Source organism: Hemiscyllium ocellatum, chromosome 17, assembly GCF_020745735.1.
Source record: "Hemiscyllium ocellatum isolate sHemOce1 chromosome 17, sHemOce1.pat.X.cur, whole genome shotgun sequence".
In the NCBI taxonomy this organism is placed as follows: domain Eukaryota; kingdom Metazoa; phylum Chordata; class Chondrichthyes; order Orectolobiformes; family Hemiscylliidae; genus Hemiscyllium; species Hemiscyllium ocellatum.
Genome location: NC_083417.1, coordinates 15,840,124 through 15,867,648, shown reverse-complemented (window position 1 = coordinate 15,867,648; position 27,525 = coordinate 15,840,124). Strand labels below are relative to the sequence as shown.

The 27,525-nt window shown below is 41.9% G+C and overlaps 1 protein-coding gene across 1 annotated transcript; it reads left to right on the top strand.

The window, feature by feature from the left end:
* Positions 1–17: 17 nt before the first annotated feature.
* On the top strand, positions 18–27,525 carry cmc2 (C-x(9)-C motif containing 2). Its single transcript, XM_060837950.1, has 4 exons — positions 18–56; positions 10,662–10,798; positions 17,538–17,609; positions 23,363–27,525. The coding sequence occupies exons 2-4, from the start codon at positions 10,718–10,720 to the stop codon at positions 23,435–23,437; spliced, it is 228 nt and encodes a 75-aa protein (XP_060693933.1). The 5' UTR covers positions 18–56; positions 10,662–10,717; the 3' UTR covers positions 23,438–27,525.

Here is a 27,525-nt window from a genome sequence, read left to right as displayed (position 1 = left end):
TTGTTACTTCCTGCCATGCAGTGACACAAGGCTTTGGGAACAGCTTGATTCAGAAGGTGAGTGTTGGGGAGGCAGCATATTTAAACAGTGAGAATTTTGCTTAAATCGATCTTAAAGTGCTTAGAGGTTGTAGCTAAAATTAGAGATTGAATCTGTAAGGCATCAGTAATTATTGGCGTAAATGTAGAAATGAATCTCTTCCTCCTTTGCCACCCTGAGTTGTGTCTTATGTCCTACAATGTCCTTATGTTGTAATTAACTCTCCATTTAACTCGTTGCTACGTCCGAGTTTTGCAACAGTAATATTAGCATTTAGTTATGTCTGGTTGTTAGCACTCATTTGTTCTTGAATCAGGTAAGGGATTGTAAGTTAGTTCTGATTTGTTACTTGTAATGTACAGGGGTACAGTTTTTGTGTTGATTGGAGCTGGGAAACTGAGTGTAAATTATGCTGATTTAATGTAATTAACCCAGTGTTTTAGATTTCTGCCTGCAAATATATATATGTGCATGTACAAATGTAAAATTTTTCCATGAACCATTACAACTGATTGGTGTTAGGATAACAATTTTTAAAAATATCTAATTATTATATGGTTCAGTTTTATTAATAAAGCTGTAATTTAATTAAAAAGTTCTTGTGATGTGGGTATCTTAGCTCTATTCCTGATGAAGGGCTTTTGCCCAAAATGTTGATTTTCCTGCTCCTTGGATGCAGCCTAACCTGCTGTGCTTTTCCAACACCACTCTAATCTATCCGTGGCAAGGCCAACCTTTGAAATTTATACTTTAATTGCCTCAAGATGATTGTTGTTATGGACCAGGCCAGACCCCATCAAAATATTTCAAGAAGGTAGCCCAGACCTAACTTTGCTAGTTATTTTTAAGCAGGTGTAAAGTGGATATTTCAGGAGTGATGCAGCTGGTCAAATCATGTAGATAAGTTCTGTTTTGTTCAAAAACTACAAGATTACCAAATGAAACACAAACAAAAGAGAATGGAAGATGGAATAATTTAATCTATCTGACCCAACAGATCATCTCACTTAATAATGCTGTTCCAAATATTTGCAACAATCTGCACGGTGCCTCAGTGATTAGCACTGATGTCTCACAGCACCAGGGTCCCAGGCTCAATTCCAGCCTCTGGGAACTGTCTGTGCAGAGTTTGTACATTCTCCCTGTGTCTGCGTGGGTTTCCTCTGGGTGCTCAGGTTTCTTCCCACAGTCCAAAGATGTGCAGGTTAGGGTGAATTGGCCTTGCTAGATTGTCCATAGTGTTAGGTGCATTAGTCAGAGAGAAATGGGTGTGGGTGGATTACTCTTTGGAGGGTTGGTGTGGACTTGCTGGGTCAAAGGGCCTGTTTCCACACTGTAGGGAATCTAAACTAATCCCCATAAACACCCCTTAGCACAAAAGGTAGAATCAAACACAGGGTCTTACAGGAGCGATGTCACAAAGAGAGGACCAGCTTGGACCTGCTTCGGGTCCAGCATCTTCAAGTACTACTGAGCTAACACCAACCAAAGCAGAGAAAAGCTGAGCTGGGAGAACTGGCTGCTCATTTTTCACTGTACAAGTGGATTTTTTAAAAACATATAAGCCTTTTGCCTGAACTAGTATCTATTAGCTATGATAAAATTGCTCCTAAAACCATTGAAAGCCAGACTTTTCAGAAGCACTGCTTTTATGACCTCTCTTGGGGGGGGAAAAAGGTTGAGGACAGCATTAAAGGAGCAGCATCATCACATCACCTCCTCCACCAGAAAAGCCCATCACTATCCAAAGATGGCTTAATCTTAAAGTATTAGTACTTTACAACACCTATATACATTACATTGACTATAATTATGCAAACATGCACTACTGCATTTTGTTTCAGTCTGTCTTACTCCTGCCACCGACTGCCTCTGCCTCTGTTTCTCATTCAAGTCTCGGCAATGCTTTGGTAATCGCATTTTCTCTTCCTGCCACGTGCACAATTTTCAACTTTGAATGGCTTTAGCAACAAACTGCATCTAAACATTCTTGCATTTTTGTCCTTGAATTTCTCCACAAACTTCAATGGGTTTTGATCAATGGACCATGAAATGTTGTAATGCCAATGCCAAGCTCAATGTTTCCTTCTCAACTGTGGAATATTTCTGCTGATAAATGTTCAGTTTCCTGGATAGGTCTTTCTATCTTTTTATCATCTTTGTAAAAGCACAGCACCGACACACTCATCGCTTGCATTGATAGCCACCTCGAATGGCTTTGCGTAACTAGGTCTGGCTAAGACCGGGGCAGTGGTTAACACAATTTTCAGGCTGTCAAATGCCTTCTGACAGTCCACTGGCCACTGAAACTTCTTGGCTTTCTTTAGCAATTCAGTAAATGGAACAGCCACCCTGCTAAAATGTGGTATGAATTTTCAATAAGATCCCAGGAATTGTAGTACTGCTCTTTCTGTCGATGGTATGGGACACTCCCAATTGCATTTGTTTTTACATTCTGTGTCCAATGCCTTGGGCTTTGGCAAATTCCTTTTTAGTCTGGTTTATCACCAGTCCTGCCTTCCAAAGCCTATCAAACAAGTCTGATAAATGTTGCAAGTGTTCCTTCCATGTGTGAGTAAAAACCACCAGGTTATCTCTATATATGACACAGCTGGGCAGTTCAGCAATGACCTTCTTGGTAAGTCTCTGAAATGACTGGTGCATTTTTTTCATACCAAAGCGCATGATTTTAAGTTGATACAGTCCATATAGCGTTATAAAAGCCAAAATTGTCTTTGCTCTTTCAGAAAATGTACCTAGAGTATCATCTGAGCAAGTCCAACTTAGAAATATAAGTTGCTTGTTCCACCTTTTACAAACAGTTTTCCAAACATGGAGTTGGATATGCATCAGTCTTTGTGACGGCATTGATGTTGCAATAGTCAACACGTAATCGTTAGATACTATCTGGTTTTTGGCACTTACTATGGGTGAGCTCCAATCACTGTAACTCACTTGATTATGTTGTCTTAGAGCGTGTGTTCAATCTCTCCTTTTGAACCTGTGCCAACTTTAGAGGGCTATGCCTGTAAGGATGTTGCTGATTCGGAACAACATCTGTATCTGCGTCATGCGTACTTAAGTTAGTATTTCCCAGCTTATTTCCACATATCTCCCCCATGTGATAGTAATAACTCTTCCTTTCAGATCATTTTGATTTTCATCTGGAAAGTAACTCAGTAATTTATCCCAATTTTTGACAACTTCTTCATTGTCCAATTTATTTTGAGGAATATCCAATTCAGAATCCTCTGAATTTGGTTCTTCACTCTGTTGTAATCATTTAACACATTCTCTTGTTTTCCTTCCCTGTCAAAATACCTTTTGAACATGACACACTGAGGTTTCTTTCTGTATGGAGTCATTACCAAATAATTTACTTCACTCAATTTCCTCTTGATGTGATAAGGTTCACCTGTTATTAAAAGTATCGTAACACATTATTTCTGATAGCAAAATTGTGAGTTTTTGATTTCTTTTATGCTTCCTGTTTCATTGTATACTGTGATACTTTTAAATGCTGTCTAGCCAACCCCCCTGTTCTATTTAATTGTTTCCTAATTGTTTGACACAATTCAGAGACCATATATTTGAACTCTGGCTTACCAATTTCTCCTTTATTCAGTTTTAGCTGTCCTCTCTCTTCATGCACAAAAACTAATTAAAATGGACTGAATTTGGTTGATTCATTTGGTGCATCTATGATGGCAAAACATACAAAGCGAATTCCCTTATCTTTGTTGCCAGGATAGTCTTGACTATAAGCCCTAAATATGGTCTTTAATACTTGATGCTACCATTTGAGCACTCCCTGCGATTCTGGATGGTAGGCAGTGGATTTGCATTATTTTGTTCCTAAGCTGTCCATTACTTTATTGAATAATTTTGATGTATCTGACCTTTGATCTGATTGTGTATCTGAGTAGTCCGTATCGAGTGAAAAATTTGACTAATTTCTCAACAATCCTTTTGAGCTGTAATATTGCGTAATGGAATGGACTCTGGAATTTTGATGGACACATCCATTATTGTTAACAAATACTGATTCCCACTTTTTGCTTGAGGTAGGTGTTCTCCACAATCAGTTTAAGACTCTTACAAAAGGTTCCTCAAGTGTAGCAAAAGGTATTGAAGGTTTTATTATTGCCTGTGGTTTTCCAATTACCCAACATGTATGACATGTCTGGCAAAATTCAACTACATCCTTGTGCATTCCAGGCTGTAAAAATGTTTTTGTACTTTAGTTTTGTTTTTCTCACGCCTAAATGACCCCTTAGTGGTAGCTCATGTGTCATTCTCAACACCTCCATTCTATAATCCACTGGCAATATGACTTGATGAATTTCTGCCCTTTTCTCATCTGCCTAAATATGTGATGGTCTCCATTTCCTCATTAAGATATCATTTTTAAGACACTAACATTCAGGAACACATTCTGATTCTTTTTGTGAATACCTTTTTTTGGTACAGTTGCTTTAAATTTTAATCTTCCTGCTGTAACTCAGTTAATTTATCTGAGCTAAAAATGACAGCTTTGACATCTGTTTGCTCCTGGTTTGTGTCAACCGTCTGATCAAATAGAGTCGCTGTTAATTCCACGTCTACTTGCTTATCTGTACTCTTTAACCTCTCCTGTGTCAACTGGTGATTCATTCCTCCCTCATGGAATACAGAGAGAACTAGCCATTTGGATACAGAACTGGCTCAAAGGTAGAAGACAGAGGGTGGTGGTGGTGGAGAGTTGTTTTTCAGACTGGAGGCCTGTGACCAGTGGAGTGCCACAAGGATCAGTGCTGGGCCCTCTACCTTTTGTCATTTACATAAATGATTTGGATGCGAGCATAAGAGGTACAGTTAATAAGTTTGCAGATGACACCAAAATTGGAGGTGTAGTGGACAGTGAAGAGGGTTACCTCCGATTACAACAGGATCTGGACCAGATGGGCCAATGGCTGAGAAGTGGCAGATGGAGTTTAATTCAGATAAATGTGATGTGCTGCATTTTGGGAAAGCAAATCTTAGCAGGACTTCTACACTTAATGGTAAGGTCCTAGGGAGTGTTGCTGAACGAAGTGACCTTGGAGTGCAGGTTCATGGTTCCTTAAAAGTGGAGTCGCAGGTAGATAGGATAGTGAAGAAGGTGTTTGGTATGCTTTCCTTTTATTGGTCAGAGTATAGAGTACAGGAGTTGGGAGGTCATGTTGCGGCTGTACAGGACATTGGTTTAGGCCACTGTTGGAATATTGCATGCAATTCTGGTCTCCTTCCTATTGGAAAGATGTTATGAACCTTTTATAGAGGTTTACAAAATTGAGGGGCATGGATAGGATAAATAGGCAAAGTCTTTTCCCTGGGGTCAGGAGTCCAGAATTAGAGGGCATAGGTTTATGGTGAGAGGGGAAAGAGACCCAAGGGGCAACTTTTTCACGTAGAGGGTGGTACGTGTATGGAATGAGCTTTATCACCCTTCTTAAACAGTGGCACCACATCTGCCAATCTCCAGTCTTCCGGCACCTCACCTTGTGCTTATCGATGATACAAATATCTCAGCAAGAGGCCCAGCAATCCCTTCTCTAGCTTTCCACAGAATACTCGGGTACACCTGATCAGGTCCTGGGGATTTATCCACCTTTAACCGTTCCAGCAGTTTATTCTTAATCTCCTTTTGTAATATCCCCAAAGTCATTTCTTCTGCCCCCAGAAACCTCTTAGTGACTGCAAGAGGCATTGCTATCCCGAGCACTGTTTAAACCAACTGAATTCGACACTCGGAATAAAAGACACTAACACCCAACATCCGCTGCCTTCGAGTCCAACAACCCTAATCCCAATTTGGAACTATAGAACAAATCCCGCAAAGAGCTCTGAATTTATGGACCAGGCCAGACCCCTCAAAACACTTTAAAAAGGTAGCCCAGAACCTAACTTTGCAAGTTGTTTTAAGCAGATGTAGCATGGATATTCAAAGAGGGATGCAGTTGGTCAAACCATGTAGTTTTAAACAAAACAATTTATTTACAAGATTACTGAATGACACACAAACAAAAGAGAACACAATACTGAATAACTTACCTATCCATCACACCAGATCATTCCAACTTAACGATGCTGTTCTAAAATACTTGCAACAAACCCCATAAGCACCCCTTGGCACAAAAGGTAGACTCAAACACCGGGTCTTACAGGAGAGAGAGGACCAGCATGGACCTCCTTCTTTGGGTCCAGCAGCTTCATATACTACTGTGCTCAAACCAAACCAGAGAAAAGCTGAGCTGTGAGAACCAGCCACTCCCTCTTCATTGTATGAGTGTTTTTTTAAAACTTGAAAGCCTTTTGTCTGAGGCAATATCTGCTTGCTATATTCAAACTGGCCCTAAAATCCTTCAAACCTTGCCTTTTCGGAATTGCTGCTTTTACAACCTCTCTGAAATAAAGCCAAAGACGGTGCAACTTTGCTAAAGGAGCGGCATCATCACATGGTGTTGAGTTATTTTCTTGAACTGCTAAAGTGCAGACACCCTTAGTGCTGTTGGTGGGGCATAGTTCCAAACATTTGACCCAGTGACACTGGAAGAATAATTATGCATCCAGTTCTGGATGGTATGTGACCTTGAGGAGAATTTGCAGGTAGTGATGTTCTGTCACATCTGTAGACCTCCTCTTTTCATGGCAGTAGAGGTTGTGGGTGTTGATGAAACAGCTAAAGATGGTTGGGTTGAGAACATTACCCTGAGATTCACCTGCAGTGATGTTCTGGAGCTGAGTTGATTGTCCTCCAGAGCAGTGAAGAAGGTTATCTAAGAGTACAAAAGGATCCTGATCAATTAGGTCAGTGGGCTGAGAAAAGGCAGGTAGAGTTTAATTCTGATAAATGTGATGTGTTGCATTTGGTAAGAGAAACCACATCAGGGTTTGCAGAGTTAATGGTAGGGCCCTTGAGTGTTGTTGCACAGAGACCTAGGAATGTAGATACATAGTTCCTTTAAAAGTATCGTCACAAGTAGACCGGGTGGTGAAGAAGGTGCTTGACACATTTGTCATCCTTGGTCAGAGTTGGGACATCATGTTACAGCTGAACAAGACATTGATAAGTCCACATTTGGAGTACTGCATACAATTCTAGTCCTTCTGCTATAGGAAGGATGCTATTAAACTGGAAATGGTGCAAAACAATTGACAAGGATGTTAGTGAGAATGCAAAGTTTGAGGCTAGATAGGCTGGCGTATTTTTCCCTAGAGCTGAAAATGTGTTGCTGGAAAAGCGCAGCAGGTCAGGCAGCATCCAAGGAGCAGGAGATTCGACGTTTTGGGCATGAGCCTTCCTGAGGAAGGGCTCATGCCCGAAACGTCGATTTTCCTGCTCTTTGGATGCTGCCTGATCTGCTGCACGTTTTCAGCTCTGATCTCCAGCATCTGCAGTCCTGACTTTTTCTCCTATCCTGATGAAGGGCTTGTGCTCGAAACGTCGAATTCTCTATTCCTGAGATGCTGCCTGGCCTGCTGTGCTTTGACCAGCAACACATTTGCAGCTTTCTCCTGTTTTTCCCTAGAGCGTGGGAGGCAGAGGGGTGATCTTATAAAGGTTTGTAAAATCATGAAGGGCATAGATAAAGTGAATAGCCAAGGTATTTCCCTCAGAATTGGGGTGTCCAAAACGAGAGAGCATAGTTTTAAGGTGAGAAGGAAAGATTTAAAAGGGACCTGAGGGACAACCTTTTCACACACAGGATGGTGCATGTATGAGATGAACTGCCAGAAAAGGTGATAGAGGTGGGTACAATTACAACATTTAAAAGACATTCGGACAGGTATGTGAATATGAAGGGTTTAGCGGGATATGGGTCAAACACAGGCAAATGGAAACCTGGTTGCATGGATGAGTTGGGCTGAAGGGTCTGTTTCTGTGTTGTATGACTCTATTACTCTATAACAGCATCTTCCCAAGTGCTAAGTATGACTCCAACTGGTGGTCAGTTTTCCCATTGATTCTCAATGACTTCAAGCCTGCCAGAGTTCCTTGGTGCTATACTTGGTCAAATCCTGCCTTTTAATGTTGAAGGCAGTCACTTGCATCTCACCTCCTTGCATTCATTTCCTTTAGTTTTAATTTGGACCTAGGCTGTAAGGGATTTAGTGATTTGGAAAATGCAAACTGTGTCCCCCGGCTAAATACATGAGGCATGAATGCTCTCTGTCACTGCTTATTGTCATTTATATAAAATGATTTAGATGTGAGCATAGAAGTTATGGTTAGTAATTGTGCACATGGGACCAACAGCCAAGAAGGTTACCTCCAAAGTACAACGCATCTTGATCAAATGGGCCAATGGGCTGAAGGGTGACTGTTGTGAGATGCTGTATTTTGGAAAAGCAAATCGGGCAGGACTTGTACACCTTTAATGGTATGGTCCTAGGGAGTGTTGCTGAACAAAGACTGTGGAGTGCAAGTTCATAGTTCCTTGAAAGTAGGGTTGCAGAGGGACAGGATAGTGAAGAATGTGTTTGATATGCTTGCCTTTGTTGGTTAATGCATTGAGAATAAGAGTTGAGGGGTCATGTTGCAGCTGTACAGGACATTGGTTAGACCTCTTTTGGAATACTGTGTTCAGTTCTGGTCTCCCTGCTGTAGGAATGATGTTGTGAAACTTGGAAGGGCCCAGAAAAGATTTATAAGGATGTTGCCTGGGTTGGAGGGTTTGAGCTATAGGGGGAGGCTGAATAGGCTGGGCCTATTTTCCCTGGAGCGTTGGAAGCTGAGGGGTAACCTTAGAGGTTTATAAATTCATTAGTGGCATGGATAGACTAAATAGGCAAAGTCTCTTCCCAGGGTGTGTGAGTCTAAACCTCAAAGGCATAGGTTTAAGATGAGAGAGGAAAGATTTAAAAGGGACCTAAGGGGCAATGTTTGCACACAAAAGGTGATGTGTATATGAATTGAGCTGCAGAGGAAGTAGTGAAGGCTGGTACAATTGCAACATTTAAAAGACATCTGGATGGGTAAATGAATAGCAAGGTCTGAGAGGGACAAGGGCCAAATGCTGGCAAATTAGACTAGATTTATTAAGGCCATCTGGACTGAAGGGCCTGTTTCCATGCCCATTTGACTTTCTTTGTGTGTGAATTGGTCAGGAAGTAATTGTCTGCATTGGATTTGCTTTGCTCTTTCAAAAAAGGACATACCTGGCAATCTTTTCACATTGTCAGCTGGATGCCAGTGTTATAGCTTACAACAAAATAGATGTAACACATCTATCTTAGTAAGCGTCCAGTGCAGCATATGTGAGTAACCTGAATCTCATATCTTGAAAATTGCATCCAGAATAAACAACACTGAACAGTATACTTGGGCCAGTGGTGCACCTTCGAAAACATGCCTTATTCCTGGGTGATCTCCATTTGAAAAGTCTCTTTTTTTTAGATTAGATTAGATTATTTACAGTGCGGAAACAGGCCCTTCGGCCCAACAAGTCCACACCGAAGCGCAACCCACCCATACCCCTACATTTACCCCTTACCTAACACTACGGGCAATTTAGCATGGCCAATTCACCTGACCCGCACATCTTTGGACTGTGGGAGGAAACCGGAGCACCCGGAGGAAACCCATGCAGACACGGGGAGAACCTGCAAACTCCACACAGTCAGTCACCTGAGTCGGGAATTGAACCCGGGTCTCGGGCGCTGTGAGGCAGCAGTGCTGATGTGAGATAATGAGTGAAAACTTTGTCCTCCCTGTTTCAATCTGAAGGTTTGGCCAGATTTTAGTGAAATGATTTTGAAATAAAATTTTTAAAGCTTGCACACAGAAATGTTTAAACACAAATTACACTGTGTTCTGGTTCAGCTGACTTTTTTTTCCTTTTTGTCTTTTGCTGATGAAATGAGTGAAGCTGTAATTCAAAAACAATAATTTTGGCTGAAAACTCCCAATGCTTTGCCGTGGGAGTGTTGGACTACCAGAGGTTTTGCTGTTTGGAGGCAAGTTTAAATCTAGGCCCCGTCTTCGCTTTTTAGATGGAATGTGATAAAGTCCAATAGCGCTCTTTCAAAGAAGATCACAGTATTCTGCCCACTATCTCAACCAACTGCACCGAAACAGGTTTCCCTGTGCAGTGATAAAATACCATTGTGTTTCCTACAATACAGAACTGGTTGCGCGTTGGGAGAAGTTCATTGATTGTAAAGTGCTTTGTGAAAGTTGCAATATAAATTTGGTGTCTTTACGATGAATAATTTCATGAATTATTTGAATTGTGACCTCCTGTGCTTTTTGAAACAAAACTAGTCTGACTCTCTGCAAAAATAAATGTATGGATCTCCTGTGACCTTCCTTGCTATGAGCTGGAGGGACACTTGGACCATAAAAGGAAATGTGAACCGTGCATTTAAAATGTTAAAATAAATACACAGAATCATTTTGCTAATAAAGGTTTTTGAGGGGTGGGGTGGTGTTGGTGGAGTCCCTACCCCTGGGCCAAGGGGCTTGGGTTCAAGTCCCGCCTGGTCCAGTAGTGTGTAATGACATCTCTAGATTAGAAGAATAGGTTGAACTTTCTTTGAAAAAAGTTACAAGCTGCTGATTATGATACACATTAGCTTGACTTTGATCGCTTTTTATCCAGGACGTGAGCATTAAGGATCCACTTCCAAGTTAACAAAGAGTAAACTTTAAGTGAAGATGCACCCAGATCTATCTCCACACTTGCATACAGAGGAATGCAACGTTATCATACAGCGCCTCAAACAGTGTCATAGAGAAGTGAGTAAGATTTCAAGCAGTAATTTTATTTTCACTTCTGAAATGTTGTCTCCAATGTTTTCAATGAAATCCTGGGCATGATTTGCAGACACTTTTTTTTTAAAAAAAAATTGGAAAAGGCATGCTTTGAAGTGAGAACCCATCTCAATCATGTTCTTCTTAAAAATTGTATTGCTCCCAGTTCGGAAGAGGATGGGATGTTCCATTGTTCTAGCTTGGCATTGACAAAGTGAGAAAATCTGCCAGTCTGATTTTTTTTTTGTTTGCTCCCAATGTTGTTTTTAAAACACATTTATATATTATTGATTTTAAAAAATTCGAAGAAACCGCCCAACACAACTTTAAAAAAAAATAATTTTAATTGTTTCATCTACACAGTGCCCTGTTTAGTTTCATTTCCCCGGCACACTGTCACGCGTATAACTACGTTTTTTTTTTCATTCTCTGTCCTCTTGGCTCTTTGTACAGTTTCACTCTTCCTTCTCTTTGTATTTCCTTGGGAGGCCAGAGTATCTGTCCTGTCACACTACAGGCTACAGAGTGTAAACTCTGAGGATACAGAGTTAATATGAATTCCAAGCCAGAGACTGAGGTATGAAATTAGACTTCGGTCCCTTTCTAGTTACTGTAATTGGTTTAGGTAGAGATTGCGATATTACATAAGTTTGCCTTCTAATTACTGGCACCCAGTGATGCAGCAGTCTGTTTTAAAACTGTTTCAAAACTACAATAATCAAAGTTTATTATTTCTTCAGTTATTTCCATAATAACTGAAGAACTACCCTTTGAATAAGTACTATATCAAAATAAATCTTTTAACAGTGTTATGGACTAGGCCAGACCACTCAAAACATCGTTCAGCAGGCAGCCCAGATAATAACTTGGCAATTTGTTTCGGTAATTGTACAAAAAAGATTACCCAGATTAAGTTAGTGAGGTTGTCTACCAGGTTTAAAACAGACAAAAAAAATGGATTCACAAAACTACACAATGAAACATGAAGAACAGGATAAAGAACCTCTACAGAACTCAGTCTATCCAAACTAGACTTAATTTGCTGTTCTGAATATACACCACTGTCCCAATAAGCACCCCCCACCCCACTTAAAACAGAGTACGAGGAAAGGGTCAGATGCTTACAGGTTGAAGTTCGAAGGGAAGACGAGAGCGAGCCCGTTCACACAGTCCATTGTTGAACTCCCAACTAGTTCTGGACTGAATTAAACTGCTCAACTAGAGAGCTGACCACCCCCTTTCATTATACTTGTCACTTCTAAAACCTGACCACTTCGGCCTGAAGTTTCATCTACTTATATATTTAAAAACTCTCCGTACCCTTTTAATCTCTGTACCAAACCAGAGTAATCGACAGAGCAGTTTATTACCCCTCTGCAAAAAACCAATGACGTAGTAAGGGCAGCACCATGGTACAGTGGTTAGCACTGCTGCCTCACGGTGCCAGAGACCCGGGTTCAATTCCCGCCTCAGTCTGCGTGGAGTTTGCGCGTTCTCCTCGTGTCTGTGTGGGTTTCCTCCGGGTGCTCCGGTTTCCTCCCACAATCCAAAAATGTGCAGGTTAGGTGGACTGGCCATGTTAAATTGACTGTAGTGTTAGGTGAAGGGGTAACTGTTGGGGAATGGGTCTGGGTGGGTTGCTCTTCGGAGGGTCAGTGTGGACTTGTTGGGCCGAAGGGCCTGTTTCCACACTGTAAGTAATCTAATCTAATCATAGTATCCTTGAGAAAAGGAACAGCTTTTAGAAGAAAAAACAGCTTTGTGACAATAGGAACTTATTGGATTCTAATGTCACTGCAACAAGTGGGACTTGCATCTCTTACACCAAAGTCGTCTTTAAACAATTAACTCACTACCAACCCCTTTCAAGTCTTCTGTGTCTGTGTGTAATTGCCAATTGTGATTATATTGATTAGCTATGTGGTTTTACCTACTATGTGTGGACTGCAGCAGTTCAAGAAGGCAGCTCATCATCACTTTCTCAAGGGCAGCAAGGAGCAGGCGATAAATGCAGGCCCAGGCAGTGACGCTTACATTCCATGAGTAAATATTTAAAGAAAAAGCTCTTTATCCTGTACTTTAATTGGACCATTAAAATGCCCTTTTCAAGAGAAAGTTTGTACATTTTTCATGATGTCACAGCAGCAATATATCTTAAAGGTGACCTTTCACTTTCCCCATATGTTCTGTCTTCTTTCTAAGTCAATCACTTCTTCACTGCCTCATGCCCAGTCACTTTTGCATTGGGTTTACAGCAGAAACAGAACATTCAGTCAAATGAGTCTATGCTGGTGTGTCTGCTACACTGGACCCTCCACCAACACTTCTTTTAGACATTTATGACACACATCTCTGGGACTTGAACCCTTGACTCTTGGTCTAGAGGTAGGGACACACACACTGCACCATCAGAGCCTCTTTCATTCACCATGACTCGTCTGGGAACGCTACCTTTAAACCTATTAAAGATTAACATTCTCCTTCTGTCAGCCTCATTTACTTGTTGAGCTTTGCTTTCCATTCACCTGTGATAATCACTTCAGCTACTGCTCGAGATAGTGAATTCCACATTCAAAGAATCATTGAATCCCTACAGTGCAGGTAGAGTCCATTTAGTCTGCACTAACCCTCTGAAGAGCATCTCGCCTCCTCACCCTGTCCCCATAACCCTGCATTTACCATGGCTAACCCAGCTAGCCTGAACACTATGGGGCAATTTAGCATGGCCAATCCACCTAACCTGCACGTCCTTGGATTGTGAGAGGAAACTGAAGCACCTGTCAGTCATACATGCCGACGCTAGAAGAATGTGCAAACTCTACGCAGTCACTCGAGGCTAGAATTGAACCCTAACCCTTAGCTCAGTGCTAACAGTGAGCTACTCGTTCCAACCATTCACATTTTGAGAAGGGGCCTTTTTATTCACTGCTGGAGTTATGTACAGGCCTTCAAACGGTAGTCAGGAGCTGGGGTGCAAGATACATCGGGAGATAGAAAAGGCAAAGTTACACTGATCATGGGGAATTTTAAAATGTAGGTGGATTGGGAAAATCAGGTTGGTAGTGGATTGCAAGAAAAGGAATTTGTGGAATGTTTACAAGATGGCTTTTTGGAGCAGCTTGTGGTGGAGCTTACTAGGGATTAGGCGATACTAGATTTAATGTTGTGCAAAGAGGCAGACTTGATAAAGGAGCTTGAGGTGAAGGAATCCTTAGGAGGTAGCGATCACAATGATTGATTGAATTTACTGTGCAATTTAAGAGGGAAAAGATAGAACCAGAGCTTAATAGTATTACAGCTGAATAAAGGCAACTACAGAGGCATGAGGGAGCAGCTGGGTAGAAGGAGCCTAGCAGGAAAGACAGTGGAACAGCAATGGCAGGCGTTTCTGGGAGTATTTCAGAAGACACAGCAGAGATTCATCCTGAGGAAAACGAAGCATGGTACAGGGAGGATGAGGCGATCATGGCTGACTAAGGAAGTCAGGGACAGCATAAAAGAGAAAGCAAATGTGGCGAAGGGCAATGGGAAACCAGATGATTGGAAAGCTTACAAATATCAATAGAGGACAACAAATCGAGAACTAAGGAGGGAGAAGATTTAAATATGAGGGTAAGCAAACCTGTAATATAAAGGAAGACTGTAAGAATTTCTTTAGATATATAAAGGGCAAAAGTGGGCATTGGGCCACTAGAAAATGTTGCTGGAGAGATAGTAGTGGGGAACAATGAAATGGCTGAGGAACTGAATAATTACTTCAGGTCAGTCCTCACAGTGGAAGACACTTGTATTATCCCAAAGATTCAGGAGAGTGAGGGGACAGAGCTGAGTACAGTGGCCATCACCAAGGAGAAGGTATTAGAAAAAACTGAATGGGTTGCAGGTGGTTAAATCACCTGGACCAGATGGACTACACCCTAGAGTTCTAAGGGAGATGGCTAAAGAGATAGTTGGGGCATTACTGGTGATCTTTCATGAATCACTAGAATCAGGGAGGGTACCAGAAGCCTGGAAAATCACTAACGTGACACCTGTTTAAAAAGGAAGTAAGGCAGAAGACAAAGTTATAGACCAATTATCTCCCCTTGGCTATGAGTAAGGTCCTGGAATCCATCGTGAAGGATGAGATTTCTGAATACTTGGAAGTGTATGGTAATATCTAGCAAAGTCAGCATGGTTTCGTCAAGGGGAGGTCTTACCTGACAAATCTGCTAGAATTCTTTTGAGGAAGTAACTTGCAGGTTAGACCAAGGAAAGCCAATGGATGTTAGCTACCCGGACTTCAAGAAGACCTATGACAAGGTCCCGCACAGGAGGTTACTGAGTAAGCTAAGGGCCCATGGTGTTAGGGACAAGGTGCTAGCATGGATGGAAGCTTGGCTGTCTGGCAGAAAGCAGAGAGTGGGGATAAAGGGGCCCTTCTCAAGATGGCAGCTGGTGACAAGTGGTGTTCCGCAAGGCTCAGTGTTGGGTTCACAAACGTTCACTTCTTCGTACGTTAACGATCTGGATGAAGGAACTGAGGGCTTTCTGGCTATGTTTGCAGATGATACAAAGATAGGTAGAGGGATGTGTAGCACTGAGGTGGTAGTGAGACTGCAGAAGGATTTGGACAGGTGGGGAGAGTGGACATATTGGCAGATGGAGTACATCGAGGAAAATTGTGAGGCCATGCACTTTGGTAGGAAGAATTGAAGCATGGGCTATTTTCTAAATGAGTAGGAAATTCAGAAGTCTGAAGTGCAAGGAGACTTGGGAGTTCTAGACCAGGATTCTCTCAAGGTAAACTTACAGGTTAAGTCAGTAGTGAGGGAGGCAAGTACAATGTTGGCATTTATTTTGAGAAGACTTGAATTTAAAAGCAGGGATGTGCTTTGAAACTTTAAGGCTCTGGTCAGACCACATTTGGAGTATTATGTGCAATTTTGGGCCCCATATTTCAGGAAGGATGCACTGGCCCTGGAGCATGTTCAGAGGAGGTTCATAAGAATGGTCCCAGGAATGAAAAGCTTAATTTATGAGGAACGTTTGAGGACTCTGGGTTTATACTCAAAGGCGTTTAGAAGGATGATGTTGGAGGGGGGAGATCTAATTGAAACATAAAGTACTGAATAGCCTAGACAGAGTGGATGCTGGGAAGATGTTTGATAGGAGGGATTAGGATCTGAGGGCACAGTCTTAGAGTAAAGGGAAGAGCTTTTAGAATGGAGATAAGGAGAAATTTCTTCAGCCAGAGTGGGGAATCTATGGAATTCATTTTCACAGGAGGCCAGGTCATTGAGTATATATAAGACTGAGATAGATTCTTGAATATTAAGGGTTACGGGGAGAAAGTGAGGGAATGGGGAGGAAAAACCTATCAGCGGAGCAGATTTGATGGGCTGAATGGCCTAATTTCAGCTCCTATGTCTTGTGGTCTTAAATGTAATCAGCATCGTGTATTAGTCTGGAACAGGAGAGCTGATTTCCTGGGCTCTGAGCAGGGAAAACCCAGCAACTGGAGTCTTTTCTTTTTTGCCTTTGGCCGTTGCTTTTAAGTAATGATGTGAGCTTGATATAGTTTTTGTACAGACAGTACTAAAACAATGCAGTGAGAGTTGGGGGCACAGGACAGGAATAGCTTCAGAGTGTAAGGCTACTAAATACATTCAAAGTTCAGAATTTACAGCAGGAACTGGAGTAGGCCATTCAACCCCTCTGGTCTGTGCCATTGGATCAGACCTGACCTGCACCAAAATCCAAAACCCTGATTCATATCCCTCGAAACTCCTGTTAAACTCAAATCCACTGGCATCAGTTTTGTGAATTCCATTTGAACCCCAACATCTACAGCCTTTGAGGGAGGGAGGTGTAAATTTAACATGTCCTTTGTGTGGACAAAGTGCTTTCTGGCACTTTTTCCTTTTGATACCCCCCCCTGTAAATGGCCTTGTTCCAGTTTGAATGAGATGCCACCTCTCTTGTCCTGGATGTCCCCGCCAAAAGGGACTGTTCCCCTGCATCTCCGTGTTTTTAGTTTTAAACGTCTTCATCAGACCATTCCCTTGAGCTTTTGAACTCACTGACACATTCCCTCCTGCACCCATCACACAATTTAGCAACTACCTCTTGTTTGTCCCATCTTTATTTTTGGTTCCCAACTGAGGTCCCTACACAACATGTGAATATTTTCTAATCAACCTGTTCAGAGATGTTATTAACTGGGCCTCCTGGCTCAGAGGTGGGAACACTACCATTGCACCTCAACCCTATCTGAGTGATGGATTCACCGCATCTTTTTAAGTACTTAGTATTTGGTTCAAAATAGGTCCAGGCTTTACAAATTTAAAATCTTTAAAAACTGCACCAAAGTAAGTGCAGCAATCAGTCTGCATAATTGTTAATAGAATCTAGTAAAAAGTAACATTTCTAACATTTTTCAAAATAAAATAATTGTCAGTTAAAGTGGGACACCTCATCTCATTCAAAATCATTCATTTATGTACTATTTTGTTTTAAACTCTGTCCACTGAACACATTGTAGGCGGGTCACTATGGACTTGTTGGGCCAAAGGGCTTGTTTCCACACTAAGTAGTCTTAGTCTTAACCTTAATGTTCTGTGACAAGGCTTGCACAGGGCCATTGACTATGTTGCAGTTGTCTTCCCAAAGTAAAGTTATTCACCACGGTTAGCTAGCATGGCCAGTGTTGCAATTTTTAATGTCTATCCTTTCACTTCTACAGCATAGCTTCCTGAAGTTTTTGGGAAAATGTAATGATATTGACCGAGAGATGAGGCGTTGCTTAGAACTAGAGGTAAGGTGATCTTCAAAGTTGGTCTTGGAGGTGCCACTGTTGGACTGGGGTGGACAAAGTTTTTTTTAAAAAAAATCACACAACACCAGGTTATAGTCCATCAGGCTTGCTTGGAAGCACTAGCTTTCGGAGTGCTGCTCCTTCATGAGGTGGTTGTGGAGAATTTTTATAAATGACCTGGAGGAGGGGCTAGAAGGTTGGGTGAACAATTTTGCAGATGATACGAAAGTTGGTGGAGTTGTTGACGGTGAGGAAGGATGTGGCAGGTTACAACGGGATATATATATAAGCTGCAGAGCTGGGCAGAAAGGTGGCAAATGGAGTTCAATGTAGGTAAGTGTGAAGTGATTCACTTTGGTAAGAGTAATAAGAAGATGGGGTACTGGGCTAATGGTCAGATACTTGGTAGTGTGGATGAGCAGAGGGATCTTGGTGTCCATGTACACAGATCTCTGAAAGTTGCCACCCAGGTAAATAGTGCTGTGAAGAAGGCATATGGCATACTGGCTTTTATTGGTCGAGGAATTGAGTTCTGGAGTCCGGAGGTCATGTTGCAGTTGTAGAACACTCTGGTGCGGCCGCATCTGGAGTATTGTGTGCAGTTTTGGTCGCCATACTATAGGAAGGATGTGGAGGCACTGGAATGGGTGCAGAGGAGGTTTACCAGGATGTTGCCTGGTATGGTAGGAAGATCGTATGAGGAAAGGCGGAGGCACTTGGGGCCGTTTTCATTGGAGAAAAGGGCTGACTTGATAGAAGTGTGCAAGATGATTAGGGGTTTAGATAGGGTTGACAATGAAAACCTTTTTTCCACATATGGAGTCAGCTATTACGAGGGGGCATAGCTTTTAAATTAAGGGGAGGTAGGTATAGGACAGATGTTAGGGATAGATTCTTTACTCCGTTCATGGACTGCCCTGCCAGTAGCAGTGGTGGACTCTCTCTCCCTCTTTATGGGAATTTAAACGGACATTGGATAGGCATATGGAGGATAGTGGGCTAGTGTAGGTTAGGTGGGCTTGGGTCGGCGCAACATCGAGGGCCAAAGGATCTGTACTGCGCTGTATTTTTCTATGTTCTATCTTCTAATAAGATCGTGATCACAGAATGTATAGCCAAAAGGAGTCCAGTGTCATGGAGATATGATGCATTAATTTTAGATGAAATCTTTCATAATGGGATATGCTGGTTTCTGTACATAGATTATGTAAATCCCAGAACTTCTTTTAAGTTGCATTCTCAAGATGGCTTAGCTTTTTATACAAATAGGTGTGAAGTCAGTCTGTGTCCCATCGCATTTTAAATTTGCTCAAAAACTGCAAGGATCCATGTAAAACTTTCAAAACTATGCAGAGGGTTTGTCAGTCTGACATAGCATTGGGACACAGACAGACATCGCACCTGTTGTTAGAAAAGCTGAGCTATCTTGAGAATGTAATTTTAAAGAAGTTCTAGGATTTACGTATCAAAGAACAGAAACCAGCGCATCCCACCATAGAAGATAAAAGGTTAAATCTAAAATTGTTGAAATGTATCACATCTCCATGACACTGGACTGATTTTGGCTATAAATTCTGTGATCGTGATCTTATACTCCACAGCCATCTGATGGAGGAGCGGTGCTCCGAAAGCGAGTGCTTCCAAATAAATTTGTTGGACTATAACTGTTGTTGTGATTTTTTTTTAACTTTAGAGTTGGAGATTGTTGTTTTGCTCGTTATTGGTACAGACCCTTCTTTTGTTTCCTCTTGTCCACATAAACACATTAGTCTTCTTCCAGGGTTCTGTCCCTGTCTCTTGTTTTATCTTTACTGTTCTTCGAATCATAGAGTACAGTACAGAAGAGACCCTTCAGCCCATAAAATCTGTACTGCCAAAAATATACCACTACCTACACTAGTCCCACTTTCCAACACTAGGCCTGTAAACTTGAATGTTATGGTACTTCAAGTGCTTATCTAAGTACTTGCTTTTTTTTAACGAGATTGTGACATTTCCTGCCTCAGCTACCCTCCCAGGCAGTGTACTCCATACTGCTACCACTGTCTGGGTGAAAAAGATTTTCCTCAAATCTCCTACCTATAACTTTAAAATTATGTCCCTTCTGTTATTGATCCTTTAAAAGGGAACAGCTGTTTTTGGTTCCTTGCTCCTCATAATCTTATTCACCATGATCAGATTCCCTCTCAAACCCCTTTGTTCCAAAGAAAATGACCTGAGCTTATCCAGTCTCTTCTTCGCTGGAATGCTCCATCCCAGGCAACGTCCTGGTGAATCTCCATTGTACTATCTCCAGGGCAATCGCATCCTTCCTATGGCGCGGTGACCAGGACTGCAGACTGTACTTCATCTGTGTGCAGAACTTTAGTTCGGCCAGCTCTGATATAATCTCCCTGCTTTTCTTTAAACTAGAAGACAGGCTTGAGGTTGTACAATGTTAGAGATTTGTTTGTTTGTTTGTTTGTTTGTTTGTTTGTTAACTGCACACAATCGTAAGTGTAATGACTTAGAATGAGGGCCAGGCAAATTTCATTGACTGTGAGGTCCCTGATGGGGACTGTTTAATCCAGGCCAATCAGGGAGTCCTGACTGATTTGATAGATTCACACAGCATTGTCCTTTGATGTGAAGGGCACTGCTTGTCACAGGCCACTCGGGTGTTTTCCTACTTTTCCTGGTGGTGGAAATTGAATAAAGATTTGTACACCTTGTCTCTCACTGTGTCTCACAGCTGCGCGCGCGCGCACACACACAAAAAAAAAAGAAAAAAAAGATTCACACAGCATTGTCCTTTGATGTGAAGGGCACTGCTTGTCACAGGCCACTTGGGTGTTTCCTTTCTTTCTGGTGGTGGAAATTAAATAAAGATTTGTGCATTTTGTCTCTCTCTGCATCTCACACTTGCGCACACACACCATGGGTGCTGGGGAAAAATAAGCACTACTGCAGTTAGGCGGTAGTGTGGGGGTTAAAAAAGATATAAACAGAGGGCCCCTCCAACTCTATTTTAATGTAATCTCTGCTCTACCCTTCACAATTTTGATCATGCAGCATTGCCCTTTGATGTGAAGGGCACTGCTTTGTCACTAGACCACTCAGGTGTTTTCCCCTTACTTGAGCTTATAAACAGGAGTCTGAGAATCTTCTAACTCTAGACACTGGGTTTGAGATTTCTGATCATGTGTAAATAAAGGGTAACTTGGTGATGGGATACTGGCTTCTGCACAGTTATTTCAGTAAGACTACAGACCACATGCTCGGTGATGTGCAAGTTCCAACCTCCTAGCAGAACTCTGGCACGTGACTACTGAAGTCGCAGCTGACCTCAGAGGCTCATCTACAAATGCATGAAGGTCCGAGCCTTCACTCCAACAATTTACACCTGCTTGTGCCTTTACTCTGACCTGTTAGCTGTCACTTCTGTGATGACTTGTAATCTGAGAGTGCCTGGTTGTGCATGGGTAGAAATACCTTTTCTGTGCAGCTCTAGCTGATTCTGAATGACACTGACTCCTCTGTGTACATTCAGGTTTGCTGACTATGGGTTGTGAGGTGAGGTTTTGTCAAGCAATGGCTGCCTTCGCGCTCTGACTGACAGATTTCAAAAACAAATTCACCTTCAGAAATCAATGTAAGGAAGGATACACTTGCCATAGACTTATTTCTTCCTCCAATTTGCAGAAGGTTGGATAGGAGTGGGGGCTAGCAAAGGAAATAATTATTTCTTTGTAAGAGTTTGAGAGAATAATGGGTGATACATTAATTTCTGTAGATTTGGGAACTTGGGGATTGCTATATGGATAAAGACCATGATTCATTTTCTCCCATCTTGGCAGTCTCATTCTTCACCAGCCCTGATATTGATTTAGAAAAGATTCTACAACAGATATTAAAAAAAAATTGTATTGAAGAACTTTGGAAACCCTGGAGGGGATGTGGGGGAAAGCGATATAAATATTGTTCACCTCCTGTAATGTTGGGGCGAAAGCACCTAATGGGTACTTCATGATCTGATCAAAATGATTACAAGATATGTACACTTTGATTATGAAGCAAATTTACCAGCTTAATCTACTTTCAATATATGCAAACTAATGAGTGTGTCTATTAGGTTAAATTTTAGCCATATTCCCCCAAGTGGGTCTTGCTGCCCTTTGCCTATCAGAAACTCCTGGGTGATGGCTGACACCTTGGAGCTCTATCTCCGTTTCCATGGCACCAGTCTCATGTAGCCCAGCCTGATGGTGAAAGGTTCTGAATCTGATACTACCTACTGTTGCTATCACAAAAGGACTTGAGTACAGGGGTAGTGAAGTCTTGCTTCTGGATCAGTGGTGCTGGAAGAGCACAGCAGTTCAGGCAGCATCCAACGTTTTGAGCAAAAGCCCTGATGAAGGGCTTTTGCTCAGGGCTTTTGCTCAAAACGTTGGATGCTGCCTGAACTGCTGTGCTCTTCCAGCACCACTGATCCAGAATCTGGTTTCTAGCATCTGCAGTCATTGTTTTTACCTAGTGAAGTCTTGCCTCCACTTCAGTATAGGATTTGGTTAGCCTCCATCTAGGGTAGAGAGACAGCGGCAATAAAGAGGGAATATAGTGTTAGGTTTAAAAATGATATCTCCATTTCAGTTGCCAGTTAATGATTAACACTTAGTGATGTGGTTTGGATATATCATTTTTAAACCTAACACTACATTCCCCCTTTTTTCCCCCTTGCTCTCCCTTCAGAAGGAGTTGACGCTTTTTTGATTTTTTTTGTGTGATTCATCTAGTGCCTCTGAGTACTTCGGCCCAAGTGCCAGCTCAACATTTTGTAATGTTAGGAAGTGGTAGCTACCAGGCTTTGTGACAATACAGCCCTCTCCCTGCCTGTTGCTAGCTGGCACCTTGGTAACTTTGCAAGCCCCTAATCCACGTTTAATTCAAATGCTGATTCATTGTGAATCTTAATCATCACCTCCTCCCCTTTCTCCTATTTGAAGTCATAGGAACGGGAGTAGGCCATTCAGCCCCTTTAGCCTGTTCTGCCATTCAAATGAGATAATGATTGACTTCTTGCCAAACTCCATCTCCCTGCCTTGGGCAATGCAGTGGCTCAGTGATCAGCACTGCTGCCTCACCGTGCCAGGGACCCAGGTTGGATTCCAGCCTCTGGTGACTCTGTGGAGTTTGCACATTTTCCCCATGTCTGTGTGAGTTTCCTCTGGGTGCTCTGCTTTCCCCCCCCACTGTACAAAAGTATGCAGGTTATGTGATTGGCCATGCTAAATTGCCCGTAGTGTTCAGGGATGTGTAGGTTAGATGCATTAGTCAGGGATAAATGGGTAGTGGACTCTTTGGAGGGTCAGTGTAGACTTATTGTGCCAAGTGGTCTGTCTCCACACTGTAGGGGTTGTATTCTATACTCGTAACCCTGAATATCTTTGCCGAACAAAAATATATCTATCTCTGATTTAAACTGATCTAGCATCCACTGTTTTATGGAAGAGCGTTTTCAAACATCTACCATCAGTTGTGTGTAGAAGTGCTTCCTAACATTTCTCCTGAATGGTCTGACCCTACTTATAGAATCCCCAAACAGCAGAAATTGCTTATCTTCGACCCTGTCGTTTCCTTCGGGCAATCTCTGGTATGTCCCAAGGATTCCTGCTCTGTATAATCTTGGTTTCCAGATGAACTGGTGGGTTTTTGCTTTCAGGTCAGGTGCAAACTCTAAAGCTGCCCTTTTGATTTCCCTCACCTCATCCCAACAGGTAAAGGCTAAGAGAGCCAGAAGCAGAGAACACGCTGCCAGGATGCAACGCCGACTGAATTCATCTTCTGAGTAACAGTTTCCTGTCAGGTGGAGTGCTCGAATTCACTGGGCTGTGAACTGGCCTCTCAGAGCTGCCCAAGGCTACTTGGACATTTTACATAAACCAGTGTCAGTTGGACTGATTTTTGTTGTTTCGATATTTTTGCATTTCTCTGGCAAACATATTCTCATTTTTGATATTTATACCTGGCTGTTGGATTGGTCGAGTGTTTAGATCTTCCATAAGCAGATTGTTACATGACTGCAGAGTTTAAGCATTGCAGATTTTCATTCTGCTACAGTGGAACGTGTTGTCATCACTCCCCTCCCAACCGACTAGGGATGAACACTGGTACCACACTGACCCGCAGCTTAAACACAGACCATTCTTACACTGACACCTGGTGGGCATTGAATATGTTGCAATGGAAGGGTGATGTATAAATTTTTAACAACTTGATCACGATGGTTTGAAGATTTAAGCTTTGGAGTAGGTAGTAATTTTTAGAAGTTTCAAATGAATAAAATTCATGTTTTGAATTTTTAAAAAAACTATTTTGCAAAATAAACTGGTACAATGTCCACAGCACTGAATGGATTATAAGAATGAACAGAGAACAGTACAGCACAGGAACAGGCCCTTTGACGCACCATATCTGTGCCAACCATGATACCATTCTAAACTAATCCCATCTGCCTGCACATGGTCTGTATCCCTCTATTTCCTGCCTGTTCTGTCTGAATGTTTCTTAAATGTTGCTATTGTATCAGTTTTTACCATCTTCCCTGGCAATGCACTCTAGGCATCTACCACCTACTGTTGTCAAAAAAAAAGACTTGCCTTGCACATCTCCTTTTTTAAACTTTCCCATCTCTCACTTCAAACCTATGCCCCATAGTATTTTAATATTTCCACTTTGAGAGAAGTCTCTGACTATCCACTCTATCCATGACTGTCATAATTTTACATCTTTCTAATAGTTCACCTTTTGATGCTCTGGAGAAAACAATCCAGGTTTGTCCAACTTCTCATTTATAGCTAATACACGCCAAACCAAGCAACATCCTGCTAGACTTCTCTTGACCCCACCCCCAAAGCCTCCACATCCTTCCTATGCTGGTGACTAGAACTGCACATGCTATTCCAAGTGTGGCCTAATTAAAATTCAGTCCTTCAAAGCTGTTCTATCAATTAGGTTCTGCCTAATTTATGTATAACTTTGTTTAATTTCCTCCATTCCATAATCTCTCACTCCTCATGCCTAGCAATCTGTCATTAATTTTAAAACTTTTAAGTCCTCATTTTATCAATTTCCACTGATGTTGTGTAAAATGCATCAGTGACACAAACTGCTGAACATTCTACTGTCCTTGGCAGAGGGGGGAGTTGAACTGGTCAGTCACATCCAAACACCTAATCTACTGTGTCCGATGTGGTCTCCTCGACATTGAGGAAACAGGACACCAACTTGCAGAATGTTTCGGAGAACATCTCCGGAACACATGCACCGATCAACCCCACTGCCCTATGGCCGAATACTTCAACTCCACCTTCACTTCCCCAAAGACATGCAAGTCTGGGACCTCCTTCACTGTCAAATCCTAGCTACCCAACACCTGGAGGAAGAACACCTCGCTTTCTGTCTAGGGACCCTCCAACCACACGGAATCAACCTCAATTTCACCAATTTCCTCATCTCCCTTTGGCCCAGATCCAACCCTCCAGCTCTGCACTGCCCTCTTGAACTGACATCCCTGTCCACCTTTCTTCCCACCTATCCCCTCCACCCTCTCACCATCACCCCCTGCCTTCATCTACCTATTGCCTTACAAGCTACCTTTCCCCAAGCCCCACCCCCTCCTATTTACCTCTCAGCCCCTTTGGCCCCCACCTTCCTGATGAAGGGTTTATGCCTGAAATGTCAACTCTCCTACTGCTTGGATGCTGCCTGACCTGCTGTGCTTTTTCAGCGCCACACGTTTTGACAATAACCAGGGACACAATTTAAGATAACGTGACTTTTGCCCAAGGGCTATTGGCGGGGGTGGGGGGGCGGGGCTGGAGAATTATAGTTAGTTGGTTTAACCTGGTTTATGAAAGGGTAGTGGAAGCTGATTTTTAGCAATAATGGGGGATATTAGGAACAGGAGTAGGTCATCAGCCCCTCAAGCCTGATCCACTATTAAATAAGATTATGGCAATATCCCTTGATACCCTTGCTTAATAAAGATTTATGCCCCAGATTTACATTTAATATGATTAACATTGACCACCATTTGAAGAAGAGTGTTTCAAACCTCCACTTTATTCCGCATTCCATTAACTGCCTTGACTATTTTCTGTACCTGCGTGTGGCATTTTAAAGAGCTAGGCATCTGAAGTCCCAAATCCTGTTGGACATCCACTGAATTGAATTTTGTGCCTTTTAAAAGAATACCCTGCTCTATCCTTTCTTTGTCTGAAATGATGACCTCATGCTTGTGTATGTTAAAATCTATCTTCCACCGTTTTGTTCCACTCACCAAATCTATCAATATTATGTTGTAATTCCATGTTGCCCTCAATGCTATATTGTTGCCCAACTTTGTCATCAGCAAATTTGGATATTTGACGTTTTATGCCATATTCCAAGATGTTAATGAGTATTGTGAATAATTGAGGCCATGTCCTGCCAGTTAGAGTACTTAGCCATTATCCCAACTCTGTTTTCTGCCACTCAACCTATTTCCTATCCAAGTCAGTAATTTGTCCTTCGTTCTGTGGGCCTCCACCTTAGCTAACAGTGTTTCATGTCAGACATTGGCAAAAAGGTGTCTGGAAGTCTGTATAAACAACATCTATTAAGTTACCTCTGTCTATCACCTTTGTTTCTTCAGTTTGTCGAGCACAACCTACCCTTCGTCAATCCATGCTGACTCCCCCTAATTAACTGGAATGTTTTAAGATGATCAATTACTAGTCTTGATTATAGACTCAAACAGTTTCCCCACAAAAGATGTGAGGCCAACTGGTTTGTAATTCACTGGTTTCTCTCTCTCTGTCACCCTTCTTGCAGAGCAGAGTGACATGACAAATTTCCAGTCCGAAGACACAATCCCTGCATCCAGGGAACTCTAAAAGACTATGGTTAGGGGATCAGCAATGTGTCTCCTTCCGTTAAGAACCATGGATGGAAGCTATTAGGTCCTGGGGATTTGTTGCTCTTCAGTTGCATTAATTTGCTTAAGCTAATTTTATTTAGATCATATCCCTGATTCTTTGAGATTTCTGGCAAGCTGTTCTCTCTCTCTCTTTTTGCTGTGAATATTGAAGCAAAGTAATAATTGACTACCATTTCTACAAGGTCATTGACAATGTCCCTGCCGTCAGCCTTCAGTGGGCCAATAGTACTCTGAACCAGTCTCTTTTGCTTTTACGTAACTATAAAATCTCTTATTGTTTTCTGTGTCCCTTGCAAGTTTCCTTTCATAATTCTTTTGTACTGGTCTTATAAACCACCTTGTGGCCCTTTTCTTTGGCTTTGTATTTATTCCATTCTGTTGTGATCCATACTGTGAGTTTTTATAAGCTCTTTCTGTTAATTTTACACTGTCCCTACCACCTCAGATGTTCATGGCTTTTTGTTTTGAGGTCAACCTTTTTTTCTTTTCCTTTTTCATTGGTACAAACTACTTCTGCTGTTTTCTAATACTCTTGTAAATTCAGGAGTCAATTGAAGAGTTCTAAAAACACAACATAATTTCAGTCTGGGATATGACTGTCCAATAATGATATCAGCTGGGATCATGACATTTAGTTTTTAAATATATTAAGTCAAAGTTGTTGATATTTTTGATCTATAACTCCACTTGTTAAAAGTCCGATCCCCTTCTATCACTACCCACCCATGCTACATACACACATGGAAATGGATGGAAGAGGGGAAAAAGTACTGAGGAATAGTTCAATGATTCCAATCCCCAGAATTTGATGGATGGTTTCCTATTAGATTTGCAAGTCCTTCAGTTCTCTGGTATTTTCTTTTGGGTTCATTCAGTGCTTCCCAGGAGGCACAGAGCAACTGGTTCATAAATGATTAAAGTCTCTGATTTTGCTATTAAACTTTTATCTTTAAACCACAA